Source organism: Syngnathoides biaculeatus, chromosome 5, assembly GCF_019802595.1.
Source record: "Syngnathoides biaculeatus isolate LvHL_M chromosome 5, ASM1980259v1, whole genome shotgun sequence".
In the NCBI taxonomy this organism is placed as follows: domain Eukaryota; kingdom Metazoa; phylum Chordata; class Actinopteri; order Syngnathiformes; family Syngnathidae; genus Syngnathoides; species Syngnathoides biaculeatus.
Window position 1 is genome coordinate 28,271,803 of NC_084644.1, and position 20,552 is coordinate 28,292,354.

At 41.4% G+C, this 20,552-nt stretch overlaps 2 protein-coding genes across 4 annotated transcripts in view; one reads left to right on the forward strand and one right to left on the reverse strand.

Moving 5' to 3' along the window:
- The window catches only part of LOC133500883 (neuronal acetylcholine receptor subunit alpha-7-like), a 19,712-nt gene extending 18,918 nt beyond the window's left edge, over positions 1 to 794 (reverse strand). The window contains exon 1 of the mRNA XM_061820121.1: positions 720 to 794. The gene's annotated coding sequence lies outside the window, so the exon portion shown is untranslated. The remainder of the gene's footprint in view (positions 1 to 719) is intronic.
- adar (adenosine deaminase RNA specific) lies at positions 688 to 20,025 on the forward strand. Of its 3 annotated transcripts, none has more exons than XM_061820118.1 (16): positions 688 to 875; positions 6,491 to 7,970; positions 8,229 to 8,557; positions 8,709 to 8,904; positions 9,008 to 9,210; positions 9,717 to 9,852; positions 9,945 to 10,174; positions 11,379 to 11,535; positions 12,658 to 12,826; positions 12,927 to 13,020; positions 13,133 to 13,249; positions 13,604 to 13,731; positions 13,820 to 14,002; positions 15,424 to 15,536; positions 15,782 to 15,909; positions 17,951 to 20,025. In XM_061820118.1, exons 2-16 carry the CDS (start codon positions 6,603 to 6,605, stop codon positions 18,261 to 18,263), a joined length of 3,864 nt encoding a protein of 1,287 aa, XP_061676102.1. In that variant the 5' UTR covers positions 688 to 875; positions 6,491 to 6,602; the 3' UTR covers positions 18,264 to 20,025. The 3 variants fall into 3 exon arrangements, with proteins under 3 accessions (XP_061676102.1, XP_061676104.1, XP_061676103.1); XM_061820120.1 differs by having other exon boundaries at positions 8,709 to 8,835; XM_061820119.1 differs by lacking the exon at positions 688 to 875 and adding an exon at positions 1,740 to 2,011.
- Positions 20,026 to 20,552: the final 527 nt, after the last annotated feature.

Sequence of the window (20,552 nt, forward strand, 5' to 3'; positions counted from 1 at the left end):
TAGAAAATGACAATGTAAATAGAGTGACATTTGCACAATGTCAGGCAAGGAGTGTTCTGCCCTGCAAGATGTCATGCGGTATTCTTCTGTTTTGCATATTTTATTATCATTGTCGTTGTTAATCAGTTACATTTGGACACAGCCTTGTTAATTTAATGCTTTAGTGTCATTCCGGATCTGACCTCTGGATGGCAGCACTCATTCGTTCGTGCCTAGTACATTCACAGAAAAGATCCAACTTCCTTTGTGTACAAAGCAACAACCGAACGCACATGAAGTTCAACGTCGTGTTGTCTATCATTTCGCGTTTGCTAGCCTTCAGAAATCGTTGGCTTTTCACTCTGCTTCAATGGTTCAATAAAGCAGCTATGGAACGCTCATCTCCTGGCCCTTGAACAGTGTTTGGCTGGCTGCTAATTCTGCGTTCTGCACAGAACAGTGCATAAGTTGTTCGATTGCTGTTTGAAAAAAAAGTTGGGGAGGGCTAAGTAACAAACGGTGCTTGGAATAGTTGAATATTATTTCTTATTTTTGATCATTTGAAATTTTGGTACAGATTAGAGGAAGAATCGCAGAAATAGATGCACATGATTTATTTTCGCGGGACACACAAAAAAAGTTGTTATTGATATTGATTTTTCATTTTGCTCATACCCCCCCCCCCGAATGTGAAATTTTCTGTCAAATGTGTATTTGTGTTTAATTATTTTTAAAGTAACCTTTAGTTGTGACGCCATCTTCAAGCGGCACTGGTCGTTCCTGTCGTCGCACGGTGATTGCGTCTCGATTCCTTTTTTTTTCGTGGTGGAGATTGTTTCCATCTCCGCAATACGCTTTTTGCCAAAGTCAACGGTGATTACCCACGGTGGGTCGAGGTGAGTGGTGCTATTCTTCGGTGTTATTACATTATTTTGTTGGAAGAAAGACGGAGTAATGAGGCCAATGAATGGCGTGCGCGTCAGGCGGTTTGTTGCAATTGGCGCAGTGTAGTTACACGAGCTAAGAGGGTTAGCTACCGTTAGCTTGAAAGGGAACCATCACCGCTTCGGACTTTTGAATTTATTTTCTCTTCAAACAAAAGAAACTTTTAAACACTTTTAAACGTGTGCGTCTGCGGTCCAAACGGTGATAGACAACCCTGCTTTGGTAACCAGGACGGGTTTTCTCCCTCTTGTCTCACTTATCACAAAGTGGACCCTAAACAAACTAAAAAAAAAAACAAATGTTAGCACTTCTGATTAATCTTATGTTGGTGTATCTATCGATAGCTGTTAACGTGTCAAACATACACAGAGTTCAAGCCCAAGTTGTTTATCAAGCTTGTACTTATTGAACAGATGCTACAATAGCGAAGTAAAACATGCACGTGTAAAATATCCATCGAGAAACTGGAAGAGTTTTGCATATTTATGTTTAAAAAGTATGGACTGTCATTCAAATTGGATTGATACTAATGTGTGTGTTTCGGTGCTTTGGGTGAGGTTTTCGTTTGAATCGATTTTGTGATTGACACTAGCGTGTGATTTTGCTGTCAATAGTGTTTTTTATGTGCCTTCACGTTCGACCCAAATGTCACTACAACGCAAACTCAAACATTGTGCATGTATAAAGGCAATTGAGGTTGTTTTTTCCTGTTAGCAACCCTGCAGCCTCAGTCAGCCGTTGCTCGTTTCTCTTCCGGACACATGACACAAACGAAAGTTAATGTTCGTAAGAGAAGTGAAATCGAAACTGAATTAGTCAAATGGCCGTTGCGCGAGTCTCGTTGGTTTTCCTAGTGAAATCAATTTAGATGTGTTTCTAAACTCCTTTACTTTGAGGATTCCTCATGTTCTGTTTACCCTGCGGAAAAGGAAGAGTCTGCGCGTGGAAGAAACAGCCTTGCACCCGTGACTGAAACAAAAATCGTATTGTTTAACCTTCAGTACACACGCGAGAATTTGCGTGTTGTTTTCAACTTTTACCAACACACATATTAACCTATCGTTTTCACCCCACTTCCAACAGCAAGGTAAGGTTGGCATGACTAGCAATTCCCGATTCCTATTATTGGCTGCCACTTTGAAAAAGCATTTAGCAAAAAAAAAGTTAGGTTTTATTTCTCCACTGCTTGGATTGCACTTGAAAGAAGGAACTTATTCTATTCATTCTGGATGGACGGTATTCTGAGAGTTCTTATTAATGCTCTTTTTTTTAAAGGTCAGTTGCTCCCTTAGTGTACAGCACAAAATTTTTTTTTTTAGGTTTATTTCCATGCCCCGAAACACAGAGTACACCACAAAGTTATTGTAAATAAAGCTAAAAAAAAAGTTTGAAAATGTTTGAAATTTTCACATTTTATATAATTTTACCATGCCGGTGTGTTTGGTCATGGCACGTTGTTGGAGTACACTCCTCATAAAAGGTTAATGGTGTTCATAAACTGCAGAGAAGTACAGTGATTGGCAAATCTCTTGCCAAAGATAAACGGCTTACCAAAAAAAAAAAAAGCTATTAGTGTGCCGAAAATAGGGTCTTCCAGATTCGAGAGACTTGTTTCTATTCCTCAGTTAACGTCACAGCCATGGTGCACTCTCTTTCTGTCCAGTGCTCGATACGCTCAATAAAAATGTTCATTTTTTTTAATGCCAGTGAGGCATAGCGACAGACAGAACAAATTCATGGTCTTCTACTAGTTGGCAGTAAGTACACAGTAATTATTTTAATCATTTTTGTGACATTTTTGTTTGGTGTGCCTTCAGTTTTAAATTGTAAAATATGTTCCTTGGAAAGCACAGTAAGGTCATGTTTTCTAATCTGTCAGGTCAAAGCAACATTAAAATGTGAGCAATAATAGAATCTGACATTACTGGAACAAAATTATTTGTATTAATTTTAATTCTTCACCCACACCGAAACGTTAGAGCATGATTCGACATAATGCCAGGATATTAACACGCAACCATTAGTGGTAGCACTAGCTTGCTAGGCTACACAATGTCTTGTTGTCTGCTTGCGAGCCGTATGGAATTAAAAGTACTTGAACATACCTCAACCAGTCCTTGAATGAAAGTAGTCTCCTAGGCAGCAGTGACCATCAACAGACCACCTCCATTTTTAATCTTATAACAACAATCAGAATTGTTGTCGTTGTGTGTAACATGTATCCAATCACATTTGAGTTGACAAGATAAAGCCCAATGATCTTAAAGAAACTGAATGTAGTGGAATCGGAATGTAAGGTTTTACTGCAGTAGTCTGATGCCCCACAATCAGCAAAAAGCAAATTTGCCTTGTAGTCTGATCCAGGCATTATGTATTGTCTAGCTCAGGCGTGTCATCTGTCCTGCAACGCCGGTGTGTTTTTTTAAAAATAACTTTATTTGATGTCAGTTATTTACAGTACTACATCAAAACTGGCCTTTTCTATTCATATATACTGTGTGCGATGGGGAGAGTAAATGTCTTTTGCAGAGTCACTGTTGAGCAGATTGGCAAAGTATGACATTTACAGCCGATCAGCATAAAATGCTAAATATCACTCGGACACGTTTGAAAAATGTACGGGTGTGGTCTGTCATGCCCGCAGATATAAAGTTGCGCGTGTGTGTTCTGTTTGTAATTATGAGTGTACCCCTTTCAAGTGTTTGTAATGTCTAATTTCAAACACAAATTATCTTATCTAGATGAAAATATATGAAACATAAAATACATAACCTTTTCAATGTTATTACCAAAAAATATAGGTGTTTATGAATTAAAGTCCATGAACTTTGACCTAGTTTAAAGTGTCTGAAAAACGACTCATTGCGGGGCGAAGCCTCGTGCGTCACTGCAGGTGCACCTGCTATTGTGCAACTGGTACTGTCTGGTTATGGCATCAGTTTATCACGTGAAACTATATTTATGGTGAAGCAAGATATCATCAGCTATTGCTCTCAAATTAATGTGGCAACATTTTAAACAGAGTTCGTTCATTAAAATCCTTATTTGTGAAAATATACCAACTTCGACTGTGGACTACGTTATCATCTATTTGTTTTGGGGTAAGAATAAACGAGCCTTGTACCCGCAAATTAGTGACACACATCGTACTGCAGATAGTTTCTCATACAAGCACAGGCAGATCCATCGCACTGTACAATGAATGCCTGGGTGGTCGCGTACCTTTTTGCTAAATACACGGCGTTTGCATAATTTTAAAACAACACTGAAAATTTCGTATATACATTCAGGATATCGAAATCATTTTACAACTATCTAATCCAAGCAAGAACTTCACAAATGCTTACCAGTCTTTGTTTCCAACACGAGGCATATCCTGCTCCATGCGTCTGACCGCTTGCTCAGCATTTTCTTCATGGCCAGCCATTTCTTCTGCATTCGAACGTGTGTGCTGTCTAACTGGCTCAAATTGATAACCTTTAATGAGTTTATAAAGCTCGTATTCTTCACCGTCTTCGCGGGACCGTTCAGAATAATGTTCATCACTCGAAATATCTGAAAATTCATCGTCGTTCTTACAATGTATTCCAATGCTCACCATTGTTGACACCAGTTATGACGTCACGTTCCAACTCAGCTGTTTCCGCTTTGTTTTTGTCTTTTGGAAAATCCAGCAATGTTCGATAATTTTTTTTTGCCCTTAATCGAAAAATAAAAATGTTTCCTTCATAGATTCAGATTCGAATTCTGGCGGAGGGGGTCGTTGTCGGGTAACTACGAAGTAGAAGTAGGCTGAGCAGCAACTCGAAGACTGTGTGCTTATATGTTAAAAGTAAAAACAAAAACAAAAGACGTCAGTTCACCGCGCTGGATCGGTTTTCATGGGTCCTGAGTGTGCGCAATTGGGCGGAGCTTAGAGGGAACATTGGTCAAGGCTACACAAAATAAGCGACGTCTTTCAATACCTATGTATTTCTGCTCATAACAATTTTTACGCACATGATTTTTCGTGCTCAACTGTGCAGATTTGGGAGTGTGATGGCGCCCGTCAAATCACAGTAACTGAAATACATTCAGATATCAATCAGCTCGTTCAGATTGGGTGTAAAGTCAATTTGATTGTACAACAGTAATTACAATTGCTCAATGGACAATTCAGCAAATACTCTACTGCGGTGTTTCATGAACTTTGAGTGAAGGCACATCATTTACATTTGAAAAAATTCACGTTATACCACCATGGAAATGCTTTCACTTGATAACCCCCCCCCCCTAAAAAAACAAAAAAAAACAAAAACCCAAACAATTAAAAAGTTGGAACCAGTAATTCTTTGTTTTATTGTTAGTTTCACCATAAACTTCACCTGGGAGTAGTAATAGACACCTTGGGCTATTTTTTGAAGGATTGTCAACTATCTGTCAAAGTGTTGATTGTGTAACATTGAGAAGTTCACTGCCACCATCTTAAGAGCATGTAATTGTTCTGGCATATTTCACAATATGCTAATAATAATATGCCAAAATAGGTTAATAAAGGTAAATTTTGTCATTTACTGGTGTGCTTTAACTTACAGATTTGAGCAGTCACGTGATTTAGTAAGCCACATTTTGGTTTGGTCAAATTACCAAAACTAAACCAGATTGGCTACAGACCAAATTTACAAATCTATTACTTCATTCAAACCAGGGAAAGAGAAATGTAAATTGTACAAAATGAACTTGGTAATACTGCAGGGCAAGCCAAGGGAGTTCTCCCAAGTTTGACTGTCGTCGTCAGCATCATGCCTGTTTGTCATCTTAAATTACGGTGTAATATGGTGTTGTCCATTAATGTGGCAGCAAGCTCACATCTATGTGACGGATCATATCTGCTGTCTGGAGGAAACCTGACTCAGTATTTGTATTTCGTTGTTGTATAGTATTGTGTGTCTAAAAATTAGGGTCTGAATTAATTTTGTGCTGTACAGCAATCTGTTGTTGAAGTATAAATATAAAGTTACTACAGTCATATACAGCACGTGCATGTTCAGTGTTGCGGGTGGATGTGAGGTTATTTGCTGTATCTTTGGCATGTTTCTGACTCTTTTGTCTGTAACAGTGTCACATTGCTCTGCTAAATTTACACCAATCCAACAAAATGTAAGACTTGAAATAAAACAGAATACCCACAAGATCTGAATTATTCATCACTGTCCTTTTACCAAGGGATTAAATATCACCGTAACTGAGACTGTATGTCACCTTGTAATAGCTTGGTTGCCGGAGAAGGTTATAATTCTCATGAAGCGTACAACGGCAGTGATGCCGTTGATTTTCATTCTTTTTCCCCATTGATACTGATATAAGTTTCAGATCACAGGGTAGGAATTTCTGTTAAATGGCCCCTGAGGTGGTATTGATATTACATAGTCTATGGGGTGCACAACATTCAAAAACACTTGATCCTATCTCGTTGCAGGCTCACCAGCAGGCTCTTCACTGGAAATAGTTTCTTCTTGGATTTCTTTACCCCCTTATTGCTTCCATCTATTTCTAATTTACTCCTATGATTGTCTTTGTTTTCTAGGTATACTTACTCCAGGTTCCATTGACCTTTGGGGTTTGCTGTTGGTAGGTGTACATTTGTATAGACTGCACACCCATCTGCTTCGGCCTCTTTTGTTCTCGACCCCTGCGCTATGAGCAGAGGTAGAGGAGGGCCTTACAAAGAACAGTACCAACGGCACCCACCATCCTATCTCCAGGCAAAGGAGTATTACGAAAGAGCTGGCCCATCCACTTCCTTCCCTAGAAGCGGGCCGCAACTCCAGCAGCTGCCTCCAAATTTCTGTAACAGACCTGTCTGTCCTTTAGCATCCACACAGCCTCCATCTCCTGTTAGCCCCTTTGTCGCACCCATACCAAACGCTACTAAGAAACCTCCCATCCCTAACACCACCAATTCCTTTCATTACCTACAGGTTCAGTTTTTGAGAGGACAGTGCGCTGAGGCGCCGCAGTTCAAATTCAGTCGCCCAGAACCTGGTCATTCAACTAATTCCTCATTCCAACTGCAATCTGCTTACAGCAGACATCCAAAGCCCCACTGTGCTACAAGTTATTACAACCAGGTCCCTAGTTCTGCCGGATGCTTAAATAAACAACAGGTGCAAGGTACATACCAAAGCTCCAACAGTGAACTGAGCATACCTGCGGATGCTCTCTGCAACAGTTTTCAGACCTTGTCCCTATACCAAAACAAACCCAACAGTGAAGAGAGAAGTTTTGGCAGACCTCCTACTTCATTTGTTCGAAGTAGACCAAGGATCATCACTCTCACTCCAGAAATCCAGGACCAGGTGCACAGGGCTTTAAAACCAATTAGAAGTGTCTCAGCAAAATTGTTAGGCAAAAAATTACATCTTCCCAAAAAGATAGTCAACCAAGCTCTCTACTCACTGGAGCGTTTGCAGAAAGTCTCCAAGCAAGGACTTTCCCCCCCAAAGTGGACTTTATACATAAACCCTATCGAGGGCGAGGAACATCAAAGGTGTTTTTCAGGGAAGCCCAAACAACTTGATGTCAAGTTAGAGATAAAAGGAGTAATAGAAGAAGAGTGTGACACAGAAACACAGTTTAGGTGCTCTTCTTCTGAGTCATCTGTCTCAGAAGAATCTCACTCTTCAGGGCAAAGTCTGCAACATCAACCTTTCACAATGTCGGATCAAAAGCAACTCGTCTTACAGCGCCTCCTGGAATTAGCGCCGGTAACTGCTCTTGTGCTAGCCAAAAACATGGGCTTGAGGAGTTCCAAGCAGGTCAATTCCACCTTATATACCCTGGAGAAGAAAGGTGAAGTTGTGAGAGTTAGTAACCGAGACGTCAATCCGCCCACCTGGGAGCTCTCTGCCCATCGCAAAGAGAGGATGATGAGGACCCTAAAAGCTGCAAAGAGCAGTCAGATGGAAGAACGTGGTGTTGAGGAGAAGCCTGCCTTACTGCCTGAACCAATGTCAGAGCTGGAGCCACTGCCGTTTGACGAAAGTTGGATACCGAAGACTGAAGTGGTATGTTCCGTTCTGTTTACAAAGTAGAATGCAATTTAATATTCTCAACAGGGGGTAATGTAAATTGAGTTTTAGACCACATTTTCTCTTCTTCTATAGAACAATGGTTGAAGGTCACAGCTAAATGTTGTTTTGGTTGATTACTTAACCAGTCACATGTTGACCAAAATACTTTACTTTCTTTTATGGAAACAATAAGAGACAAAAGTGTGAAGCACAGTACCCCTTAGTTTCAATTGTTATTTTTGTGTTTGTCAGCTGTCTCCTACCACTGTTGAACCCCCATCTTTAAACTCAAGTCAGGAGGAAGTGACTGTTGAAGGACAGTGGGCTTGCGACGATATCCCAGAATATCTGAATGCAATTCGCAAACAGACAGATTCAGAGAGATCAATTGCCGATAACTGCAACCCAGTTGGAACTGTTGCTGTGTCTCTGGCTGCCCCACCGGCACAGAACCTTTGGGCAAAATTGCAAGAAGTTCGTCTGAAGAATCCTGTGAGCGGCCTAATGGAGTACGCCCAATATTTGGGCCAGAGTTGTGAGTTCATACTCCTCGACCAGTCGGGACCCTCCCATGACCCCAGGTTAGTCTTAAAAGCTCATAACGATAAAGCTTGAATTGATCTTTACACTGTAGATAGAGAATAATTAGTAGTTTCTTGATAACTCTTTTTTTCTAGCGTCCTGAATTGTATGGCACCTTATTTGTACTTGTGTTTATGCTTTGTCTGCCAGATTCCGCATGCAGGTGATGCTCAATGGGAGACTGTTTCCAGTTGCCGAAGCCTCCGCAAAGAAGGTCGCAAAGAAAGACGCTGCCGCAGCCACCTTGCTGGTTCTCTTTGGCGAGATGCAGGGAGGTGTAAGTAGCGGGAATGAAGGAAGTACTGCTGGTATAAACCAAACAATGGACATTCTTTCCAAATCTGGTGTAAGTTTGGACCCAATTGTACAGGGTGGTTAAAGAATCAAGCAATTTGTCAAATTTAGGTTTCAGTAATAACAATACAGAAATGAATACTTGTTGTTTTCAGGGCACCATTGAGGGCTCAGGGGGTGCTTTTGGAGCAGGTACTGTAGAAGTGATGGGGATGCCTGAAGGACCTCACCAGCCACTGTCCCGCTCGCTCCCAGGGGGAAAGAATCCTGTGTCTGTCCTGATGGAATACAGCCAGCGCAGTGGGAATCCCATTGAATTTATCATCACTGGCCAAGTTGGTCCACCACATGATCCAAGGTACTTTCTACTTTGCTACCAGCCATTGACTTTTTATTGTCAATATTTCCCGCAATGTCCTTCCTATATTGAGATATTCTATGCACCGTGAAAAGCACCAAACACATGTTTTTGTTTGTATGGAGATTACTCCTGGTGATTTTTTTTTTCTCCAGGAGCATTCTGTCACATATTTTTGCCTGGTCTGTGAGTTCACTCTGCTAACCACTAGTTCTACTTTTGATTTCATAGTCATTTAACCAGGACACACAATCTTGTGTTTTCTGAATTTGCCACAAGATGTGCATTAATCTGTCATGACCACACCACTAGCTCTTCTCCTTATGAGAATAATTATAGTTGTATATTTAAGTATTTATTAGTATTTATTATTTATATTTATGTATATTTATATTTTATTTGTATATTGTAAAATCCTCCTGTACAAATGGAAAGTCTGATGTCACATTTAGAGGTCAGACACTACACTCTCTATCGGCCCCTCTTGCTGTATGTCTTGTCCTCAGATTCATGTACAGAGTGAAGGTAGGCGAGAATCTGTTTGCAGAGGCCTCAGCTCCAAGCAAGAAGGCAGCGCGCCAGCTGGCAGCTGAGGAAGCTGTCAAAGAATTGATGGCCGACGGGAGGCTGCAGCTCAACAAGGTGAGGAGGGACAATATGAGCAAACCTCTCGAGGTTTTATTGTCCTGGATTCCTTGTTTGTTGTATAACATTTCTCCCTTATTTCCCTGCAGCCCCAGTTGCCCCTCGGCTCCTCCAGTGATAGTGATAGTTGTGGGACTTGCCCTTCCCTGCCACCTCTCACAGCAGACGAGTTGCGAGCAGCCCATGAGGCCGGGGTCGGGGATCTCATCAACCACCTGAACAACAACGCCGTGTCAGGGCTTCTAGAGTATGCCAGGGCCAGAGGGTTTGCTGCTGAGATCCGCCTGGTGGGCCAGTCTGGATCGGCACACGAGCCCAAGTATGAGTTAGATTCCGTCCCTCTTTATTTGCCAGGTATATCAGAAATGCACAAGGAATTCATTTCCGGTAGTTGGTGCCACTCTAGTATGACAACAGTCAACCATTTGGGAAAATAATTTGAGAAGAAAACGGTATGGGTGTGTGGAATTGTCCTTTTCAAATCTGCAGTAAAAGGTGTTTAAATTCTCTCCTACTCCGTTTTTGTTTTATGATTGTGGGAGGTGGTTGGGGGGGGGGGGGGGTTCTCTTGTAGTTGGTTAATCCACACCAGATTGATTTAAGAGTTGTTAACGGTAGCGGTGGGCAAATTTTGCCTCATGAAGTACTGAGGCTTTCCTAACAATTGTGCCCAAAAATATTCGAAGCTTCAAGGTAATTGTGACATCTGGTGGACAATAGCAGTGGCCGTAGCAAGCTCTGGAGAACAAGACTCAAACGCGACAGATATAAAAGTTCAGAAAAGTATGTATGACCAATTGTTTTGCCCTTTCATACCAAATAATCATTAGAATAGAATATGCAGATGCTCTCATCAATACTCTAAAACATGTTCTAGATTAACCCAAAGAATAAATGTAAACTGTTAAATGTTGTGAAGGGTTTATTTAAAGCTTTGATCTTTATTTAAAATGCATTTACTAAAAACCCCTAACAAGATAAATGGTAAATGATCATTGTGTGTGAATTCAGAAACGTTGGGTTTTTTTTGGTTTTGTGTGTGGTTTTAAGGAAAACCTTTAAAACCTTTTTTTTGTATGGTTGACTTCTCAAAATACTCCCACTTTCCAAATGTCTTATCTCCTCAGAGATGCATTTTATACCGCTAGTATGCTGCCAGATCACTCAAACCTGTCAGACTGTCATTGGCTCAGAATGTCATGAGCCAATTTAAAGCTTCAAAACATTTTTTGTAGGAAGGACGAGCAAAGCGAAACTGCAATGACGGTCGAAGCTTCAAACGGCATTGGTCACGTGACACTGGAGTTTTGATACGAGCTCTGACACATTTCGAATCCCTTTGCTTCAGGGAGAGTGACACAAGCACCAAACCCTTGATATCATTTGCCCATCACCAGTTAAAGAGTTGTTCTAGCATGTCTGCATAATTTTTCTTAGCAATGTTAATTTCTTTAGTCAGCTGGTTTCTAGTGCAATTATCTAACAAAAAAAAAAGAAGTCGTGATTTTCTTTTTGACTTTCAGGTTCACATATCAGGCCAAACTGGGTGGCCGGTGGTTCCCACCAGTTTGCGCGTCTAACAAGAAGCAGGGCAAACAGGAGGCGGCAGATGCTGCTCTACGTGTTCTGATTGGAGAGGCAGAGAGGGCAGCCCGCACCGGGGAGCTGATCCCTGCTGAGGTATTTTGGTTTGTTTTCCCTTGTAGACTTAAATTTTTGTCATTTATAGTTGTGCAGTATAAAATAGTGTATTTACTCACAATGTGGCATCTGTTGTCTCAATTAATTAATTTGCAAGTGGTGTCTATTCACCTAAAATAAATGCCACCTTTTTGCTCCTTTTATTTAAAACTACATTTAAACGTGCTTATTTACGATAGCTAATACCACCATGTGTCGTAGTCAACACTACAATGCACCCCGCCCACTGAGCTGCCGTTGCATCTCTAAAGTGGAAGTATATGTTGGAGTTTCAAGAGAAAGTGCTAGTGCAAAGCATTCCAGATTGGTCAGAAGTGGGTCAAAGAAGTGACCCGAGTCAAGAGTTTTTTGAGATTCGACCAGACTTCTTTTTTTTTTTTTTTTTTTTGCTTTGTGAACTTCTGCATGGAGGCAGTGAAGTTTATCCAACTCCACAATAAGCAGCAGGTGGTTTGTGAACATAATTTTGAATGTGATTAATGCGACTCCCTGTTGAAGTTTACTGTCAAAATAAACATGAACCAAAGATAATTACACATTTGAAGTGACTTGGCTCTGTCTCACGAGTTAGCATAATGTTATCATACATGGAATACGCCACTTTGATGCTCATGGTTAGTGTGATTAGTCTTGATTTTAGAAACCTTAAATATTAGAACAGATGTTGGAAGGAGGCATTTAGACAGATCACAGCCATACATCCTTTTTCCTCGGCAAGAAGTGACTAATATGGCATTTTCACAGTCACTCACAGTAGTGGATTTTTCTTCTTTTGTGTTGGTATGGGCACTTTCTTTTACTCTCTCCTGGTGGCCAAGGCGCGGAAAGCATTTTGAATTGCATTGCATTATTAACTCATTTTGCAGTTTAATTCTTTACATTGTTTCATTATTTTGTACCCCTGTTTTTATAAAGTACATTATAGAGTGCTATTTTACCTTATTGAAAACACAAATGTATTTTTTAGTGGGGTGTGGGAGCTGGACTGCTCAAGGCACTGCTCAGTTATCTTAAAGCCCCCAATGAACCATAGTAATAGCTACACACCAATAGCAGAATATATTTATCCTCTTCTGCCTGTCCTGTGACTCCCTTTTTTAGCTTCCTGTGAGTGGCAGCACGCTGCATGACCAGATTGCCATGTTAAGCCACCAGCGTTTCAATGCCCTGACCACGCGCATCCAGCACAGCCTGCTGGGACGCAAGATTCTAGCCACCATTGTCATGAGGAGGGGAGAAGGCCTGGGAACTGTCGTGAGCCTGGGAACGGGTGTGTGCTGTGCTTTCCAGAGAATCACGATTTGATCCGGCACAAAATTTTGTGATCTCTTGGGTTTGTCCCCCCCCCACCCTCACCCCCTCACTTCCAGGCAATCGGTGCGTTAAAGGGGAGGAGCTGAGCCTTAAAGGGGACACTGTGAATGATGGCCATGCTGAAATTATATCAAGAAGGGGATTTGTCAGGTACTGCTTAATCTTTTTTTTAGAAATAAAGCAAAATAAATCAATGGTTTCTTAATTGTAAAGTAGTAATTACTTATATATATATATATATATATATCTGTATTCCTATCAGATTTCTGTACAGTGAGTTGCTGAAGCACTTTGAAGGTACAGACAACAGTATATTTGAGGTGATGGAGGACAACAAACTGCGGATCAAAACCGACATTACCTTTCACCTCTACATTAGGTGGGATGATGTTGCTTTTTCCCCGGTTGGTCTCCTACCTTCCATCTTGTCACATGGGCCAGTATTCAGTACACTTTACTCCAATTTGGTTGCTGGTATCGGTATCTGGTGATCATGACCATTTTATGGTGATCTGTTGATCGGCTTCATTCTCATTCATGGAACCGATTGATGACGTCATTGATCGGCTCCGCAAAAGAGCATGCTGTCATCATGCCAAGTATATCTGAGTTCTCATTATCTGATACTCATTGCTCCATTTTGTGATCAGATCGGTGATGGGTTATTGTTTTTTTTTTTTTTAAACTCGCTGATCAACCCCAAAAATATCTCTTCTTTTTCTCTGATCCAAAGCACGGCTCCGTGTGGGGATGGTGCTCTTTTTGACAAGTCGTGTAGCGAGACAGGGGAAGAAGTGGGCTGCCACCAGCCTCTGTTTGAGAATGCCAAGCAGGGCAAGCTGCGCACCAAGGTGGAGAACGGTGAGATGCTGAAAACATGCAAAGGTGGGATTTCAATTTGCACCTTTTTGATCCGTGTGACCGTGTGTGTATGTATTGTCATTACCAGGTGAGGGAACCATCCCAGTTGAGTCCAGCGCCATTGTGCCCACATGGGATGGCATCCAGCACGGAGAGAGGCTGCGCACGATGAGCTGCAGTGATAAGATCCTGCGCTGGAACGTACTGGGCCTACAGGGGGCGCTGCTCACTCACTTTCTGCATCCCATCTACCTGAAATCCATCACGCTTGGTAAACCATTTTGATGCACTTGTTCTATCTTTATAGCAAATGTCTCTATCTATAATTTGACACTTTTCTTTCCAGACTGCCTTTGTCACAGATGTACTCATTGGTCACAATAGTTGGTCCATTTGCCTCTGATAATGAGATCCCATACAAGACTAATAGTAATTGATGCCTCCATGATAATGTTTATAAATACTGATATTAATAGTTTCAATCTGAAATATACCATATACTGCTCTGAAAACATCTCAAACTCATCTTACAGCATTACATTTAGAAATACTGTAAATGACGAAGGTGAAGAACTGATTCTAAGAAAATGAGTCTAAAGTGCAGTGTATGAACTTGTGAAAATGACTCGTGTAACTTCTGCTTACACCACAGACTAAAACTAGCTCCTGTCCGACATACAAACATGTTGAGGCCTCTTTAACTCCCGCACTCAAGCAGCCGACATTGGCCACATTGCATCACGTGGCCGATGTATTGCCTTGTGCGGCCTGTCTGTATCACTTGATGTGCACAAGACAAAAAATGTTCAGGCTCTTGTAATGCCTCAGAGATCCTCCCATGTGATTGCGCTATTTAGCCACATGATGTAAGGATGTACTTACTGTTTCTCTCGATTCCACGTACCACCTCCGCCTTCTTGATCAATTTTGCAGCATAATTAAACGTACCATCTGGTCTTCTAGGTTCATTTTTTTTCTAGCTGAGACTGTTGCACGGTCACCATTGTTGTTGCTCTGTTCCTTGTTACGGAGAGGAAAGTGGCTACTCGAAATGGCAAATAAAATGCAAAGGAAACTCCACCCAGTGGCGTCCGTACCAATAGCAGCCATAGCGACACCGCCGACTTGCAGGAGAACTGCAGTATATTCCAATTGCACATATTGCGCTGGAGTATCAAGGGACACTGTGTGCGGGATAGCCGCAGTGACATGACCACGGTCGCCAACCGTGGAAGTACAAAGAAGCTTTTAGTCTTTCCATTGAAACGTGTCCCTTCGATATTGTTTCTTCACACTAATGTACTTAACAGCATTAAACTGTGAATACATTTTGTTATGATACATGTTATTTAAATAGGTGTCTAACAGCAAAACAACATATTGAGAGCTTATCCTCATGTTTTGTTAGCTCATTTAGCTACATGAGGGCCAATGTATTATAAACGGCTCTCAGTAAGACACAGTACAGTTATACATCAAACCCAACCACATTATAACATTGTAAAAGTAATACTTCCAGTCCCGACTGACCTTTTGTAAAGGCGCAATTTGTTATACAGTTCTTTATTTTTGGCTTCCATAAGATTGTGCAAGAATACTTGAGGTTTTGGTTTGGTAAGTATACGTTGTGTCACAACTTAAAAAAAAATAATAATAAAAAAAATAAAACTTTTTGTTACCGATCGTCTTCAGGCTATCTGTACAGCCATGGACACCTGACTCGGGCAGTCTGCTGTAGGCTGGCCAGGGATGGCGAAGCCTTCAGCCAAAGTCTCCCTCCACCCTTCCAGCTAAATCACCCTGAGGTGAGAGCACTGTTATAAATCACTTTCTTTTCATTGATTGAAGCCCTTAAGCCCGTTTCTTTATCAGTGAAACAACCGTATTGATCGGGTAGCACCAAAAAGTGTGTCACTCTCTTACTGTGATGTTAAATATGTGACCACAGTTGAACAGAATTACCATTGTGATACAAACCAGGCCAAATGCAACAACCTGTTATATCTCCTTGTTTTTGTTTTTTTTGCTCATTCACCTGGTTGTTGTGTAGGTTGGCCGGGTCAGCGTATACGACTCCACACGTCACACAGGCAAGACGAAGGAGTCCAGTGTGAACTGGAGCCTACCAGACCATACAAGTGTCGAGGTTTTGGATGGGACCAAAGGCAAACTAGATGGGTATGTCACCAAACTACAGTCCCATCCAAAAGCATCAGAGCAGCAAAGACGATTCCTTTTTTTACAATATACAATACCTAAATATAATAAAAGTGCATAATTGGATTTTGACAATATTTTTTGGGGGGGAGGGGGTGGAATAACATTGTAACAGAAATTACTGTGAAAACTAGTATTCTGAACTTTTGCCTCATATTCATCTTGGTTTGAAACCCAAATATGGTCAGTATACAACACAATGGATTTGAACTTGGTGCTCTCATACTTCTGGAGGGGACTGTATGTGTGTAAATGTACTGTATAATGTGTGTGCATGTGTGCAAGTGATCTGTGTACATATATAGATGTGTGTGTGTGTTTGAGTTAATTGACGGCCCACCTGGGGATGTTTTTAAGCCCACATCTCACTCAAACATCTGCTTCCTTGTTTGAAATCATGGGAAAATTAAAAGAAATCGGTCAGGAAATCGAGAGAGAATCGTGGAGTTCCACAAGTCTGGCTCATCCTTGGGTACAGTTTTCAGATGGTTCATGGCAACGTCCAGCCATCATATTGCTCAGGAAGGAGAGAGGCACTGCATTCCATAGATGAACGTGTTTGTGTCCGAAATGTGTGAATCAACTTCAGGACAAAAGCTGAAGACCTTAAGGAGGTGCTGGGTGAAGTTGGTGAGAAAGTGTCATTATCCAGAGTGGAATGAGCCCTCCACCGACATGGGCTAACAGGCACTCGCTGAGAACGAAGCCATTACTCCGAAAGAAACATAAAAATGGCCAGATTACACTTTGCAAAAAGACACCAGGACAAAAGTTCTTGACTTCTGACGATATGTCCTGTGGTCTGATGAATCTAATGTGGAGCTATTTGGGCATAGTGACCAACGTTACATCTGGAGGAAAAAGGGGGAAGCTTGTAGACCTGAGAACATCATACTGACTATGAAACTTGGATACGCCAACATCATGTTGTTGGGCTGTTTTGCTGCAGCAGGAACTGGACCTCTTTCTTCATGATGCAACCTATTTTATGAAGAACATTATATGGAGCTATTAAGGCAACATGTGAAGACATCAGCCAGGAAGCTAAAACTCGGCGCAAATGGATCTTCCAAAGGGATAATGACCATACTGCCAAAATGCTTCAAAAGTGACAAGAGGATAAAGTGGGTGAAGTTGGTAAGTTGGAGTGTCCATCACAAAGCCCTGATCTGAATCCTATTCAAAATCTGCGGGCAGATCTGAAAAGGTGTGTGCGAGCTAGGCAACCGACATACCTGATTCAGGCCAGTTCTGTCAGAAAAGAATGGGCCAGGATTCCAACAGAGTAGTGTCAGATGCTTGTGGAAGGTTACACAGAACGTTTTGCAATTGAAAGGAAATGCTACTCGAGGCTTAATAAACATTTAACCTCCAAAAAATAATGTAAAATTCTCGAAGAAATACTGTCCCTTATTCCACGTGTGGATGTGAATATGTATATAGGCACATAGTGGCCATATTGTACAATTACAATGTACGCGACTATAAAATCCCTGCAAGACTTAATCGGTTTTCTTGTTTAGCACTGTCAGATGTCTTTCCTGCCATTGTCTACCAATAGTGTTTTGATGGCCTCGTACGTTGTCAAGGAAGTCGCTTTATTGTGCTCTTGGCACTACAAGATTATCACAAACTTACTAGGTGCTTTCAGAATCGGCTTTAATGGCCAAGTATGGAACAACAAAACAAGGAATTTGTCTCCGGTAGTCGGGTCCCTCCCTTGTACGACATTCAGAACATCAAAAATTATGCACATCCATTCATGTTTTCCACATTGTTAGACTTTTTATAATTAAAAATCAGATGTCTGGAAATGTCTAAAATAATCAGTTTGGTTTAATTAAGGACCACAGACATATGAGAATTGTTACCATTGAAAGGCTGAAATCGGCGATTTCAGATTTTAAGTGATGTCTCAAATTTGAATCTGTTTTCAAAATAGTTTTATAATAATTGAGTAGCTGTCAATTAATTGTGGCACCTCTAATGTGGTCCTCTCTAGGAACAAGCTGGCCGTGTCCCGAGTTTCCAAGTCCAACCTGTTCTGTCTGTTCCGCACACTGTGCCAGCGTTGTGGCCGCACCGACCTCCTCTCAATGCACTCGTACTCTCAGGCCAAGTTGGCGTCCAGCTCCTTCCAGCTCGCAAAGCACCGTTTCTTTCAAGCTCTCGGTGACCACGGCTACGGCGCATGGATAGGCAAGCCGTTGGAGGAGAAGAGCTTCGAGGCGCGGGAGGAGACTGCAAGCGTGACCGCTGCGTTCGGCAGCTGTCGGAACGGAGGAGCTATGGAATACAACCTGGCAGAGGCATAGTGTCAGGCTACATGATACTTTGGCTCCAGGCCACTTCAAGAGGACAGCAAGAAAATGACAATCAAACCACGATTACCCACTAGTCGTCCATGTCTCATCTAGTGGAAACATGGCTGAAGGCTAATGAGTGTGTGTTAGGAAAGGACGGATGAATGGGAAGGAAGACGAGATGATCCAAATTTTTAGAAGGAATTGGTTTGAAAATAACAGAGATGGGGGCAAAACATTGACGCAATGTACGGTGGGTTATACTATCTTGTACGTGCGCCATTTTGTCAAGCTGTAATCACTGAAAGGTTCACCGACTGATCATAAGACCTGCCAGTGGAATCCTTTAGGCATTAGAAGATCCCTCCTGATGACTAAGGTCAAAGCTGAAAGAAGACCAAGCAGCAAGCTTTATTTTGCAATCGTTTGAGTGGACTAGAGGCGCCTGTAGTTTATTTTCAGCCTGCTAGGTCAAAGCACATCTATTCACGTGCTCGTCGTGGTTACCATAGCACATCATACGTCCGTGCATCTCTTTAATCAGTCCTATGCTTTTATATATACACACACACACACACACACACATACACATATATATATATATATATATATATACACACACACACACACACACAAAAAAGATGTCATGCCCTCCAGGCTGCGCAAGAGTTTTTTTTTTTTTTTTTTTTCCATTTTTGACAACCTGTTATACCATGAGGCAACCACCTCCATAACCAGCACCATTTCTTTCCCATTATCTTTTTGTCCATATTTGACCGTTCCTCGTATGTGGTAAAAGGCCTGATCCTTGACCCTGATCACACTTGACATCTTGAGATTTTTATTTTTATTATTTTTTTTAGGTGATAAAATATGCAATCTAAATGCACAAGTGTGATCCACATACCCAAGTCCAGTCGAAACGTAGCCCAAATATGTGACTGTGTGTGGGGGCAATATATTTCTGTACTGTAAGAAAAATACAATGATTCTAGCTACTGAGAAATTTGAATTTATGTTTTTATTTCCACTTGACGCCCGTGGAAAAGCTCTTAAAAATCCACACTGCATTTCTTCTTGGATTGATTTGAAGTTTGTTCCACCTAAAACCGCCCTCCCCCCCATTCTTGATTATTTTTAATAACTTAGCGTATTGTTTTAAATGTTCCAGCTTTCTTATTGATGCCAATGTAAAATGCGTTTGAACAAGATGTTTTATGTTTCAGTCAGCATACAGCTTATGCATTCTCTTTTAAAAGATTGGCTCTCTGGACTCCTTGCTTTGCAATATGTTGTAGACAGCACGCGTGTGTGCGGAGGTGAGTATGTGTTTGTAGGTTCAATGTTGTATAGAACTATTTTTTTTGTTTTTTTTTTTTTTTACAAATGAAAATTGGAAGTTTCAAAATTAATAAATTAACCATTTTCCATTGGAATGGTTTGGAATTTTCCTCTCATCCTTCATGCAGAATTCATACTTCATCTGATGATTAACCCTGAGGCAAAGGGTGCTTTCTTTACCCCAGCACTGAATATTATAGGGCTTTAGGGGCTCTGTGTAACCTTCAGGGGCTGCCCGTCTTGATTGTGTCAGAGCTGCGCGTTATCCCTTCTATGCCGGAATGTGACTTAGTGGTGTGATGCTTCTATACCCTACACGGGGGAAGGTATGACTAAAAATGGCTTATCCGTGAGACTCGCTGGGGTCAGCAGATGGAAACATGCACAGCTCAGGGATTTCGGGGGTGAGAATGTCAACTAGACCTTGTTGAATCGCGGCTGGGTAACTTCATGTTCCTGATGAAGAACTCCTGTTATAAGTTTGCTTGTGCGTGGCTCAGTGCAGAAGGCCTGCTTTTGACATGCTCCGAACTAATGCTAGTAGTACTGTGGGTGTGAAAAACAAGTGGCCTCCTCAGCCTAATAACTAGTTGGACCATCCTCAGCAGCTATAACTGAAATTGTTTTCTGTAACTGGCAATGAATGCGTCTTTTAAAGCTCTGGTGATATTTTGGCTCTCTCTTCCTGGTAGAATATTTTAAATTCGGCAAGAATTAAGGTTTTGAGGATGAACAGCCTTTTTAAGGTCATGGCACTATTTCAAAACCTTTTTTTTCTTCTTTTTTTAGGTCATTCAGAAGTTTACTTGGTGGTGTGTTTTGGATCGTTATCTTGCTGCAGAAACCACGTTGCCATCACTTCTGAGGTCACAAATTGTCTGAGCATTCTCGTTCAGGAGTTTCATCATTCTCAGTTGTCCAGGTCCTGACAGTGCTAACCAGCCCAAGACCATTACAGTA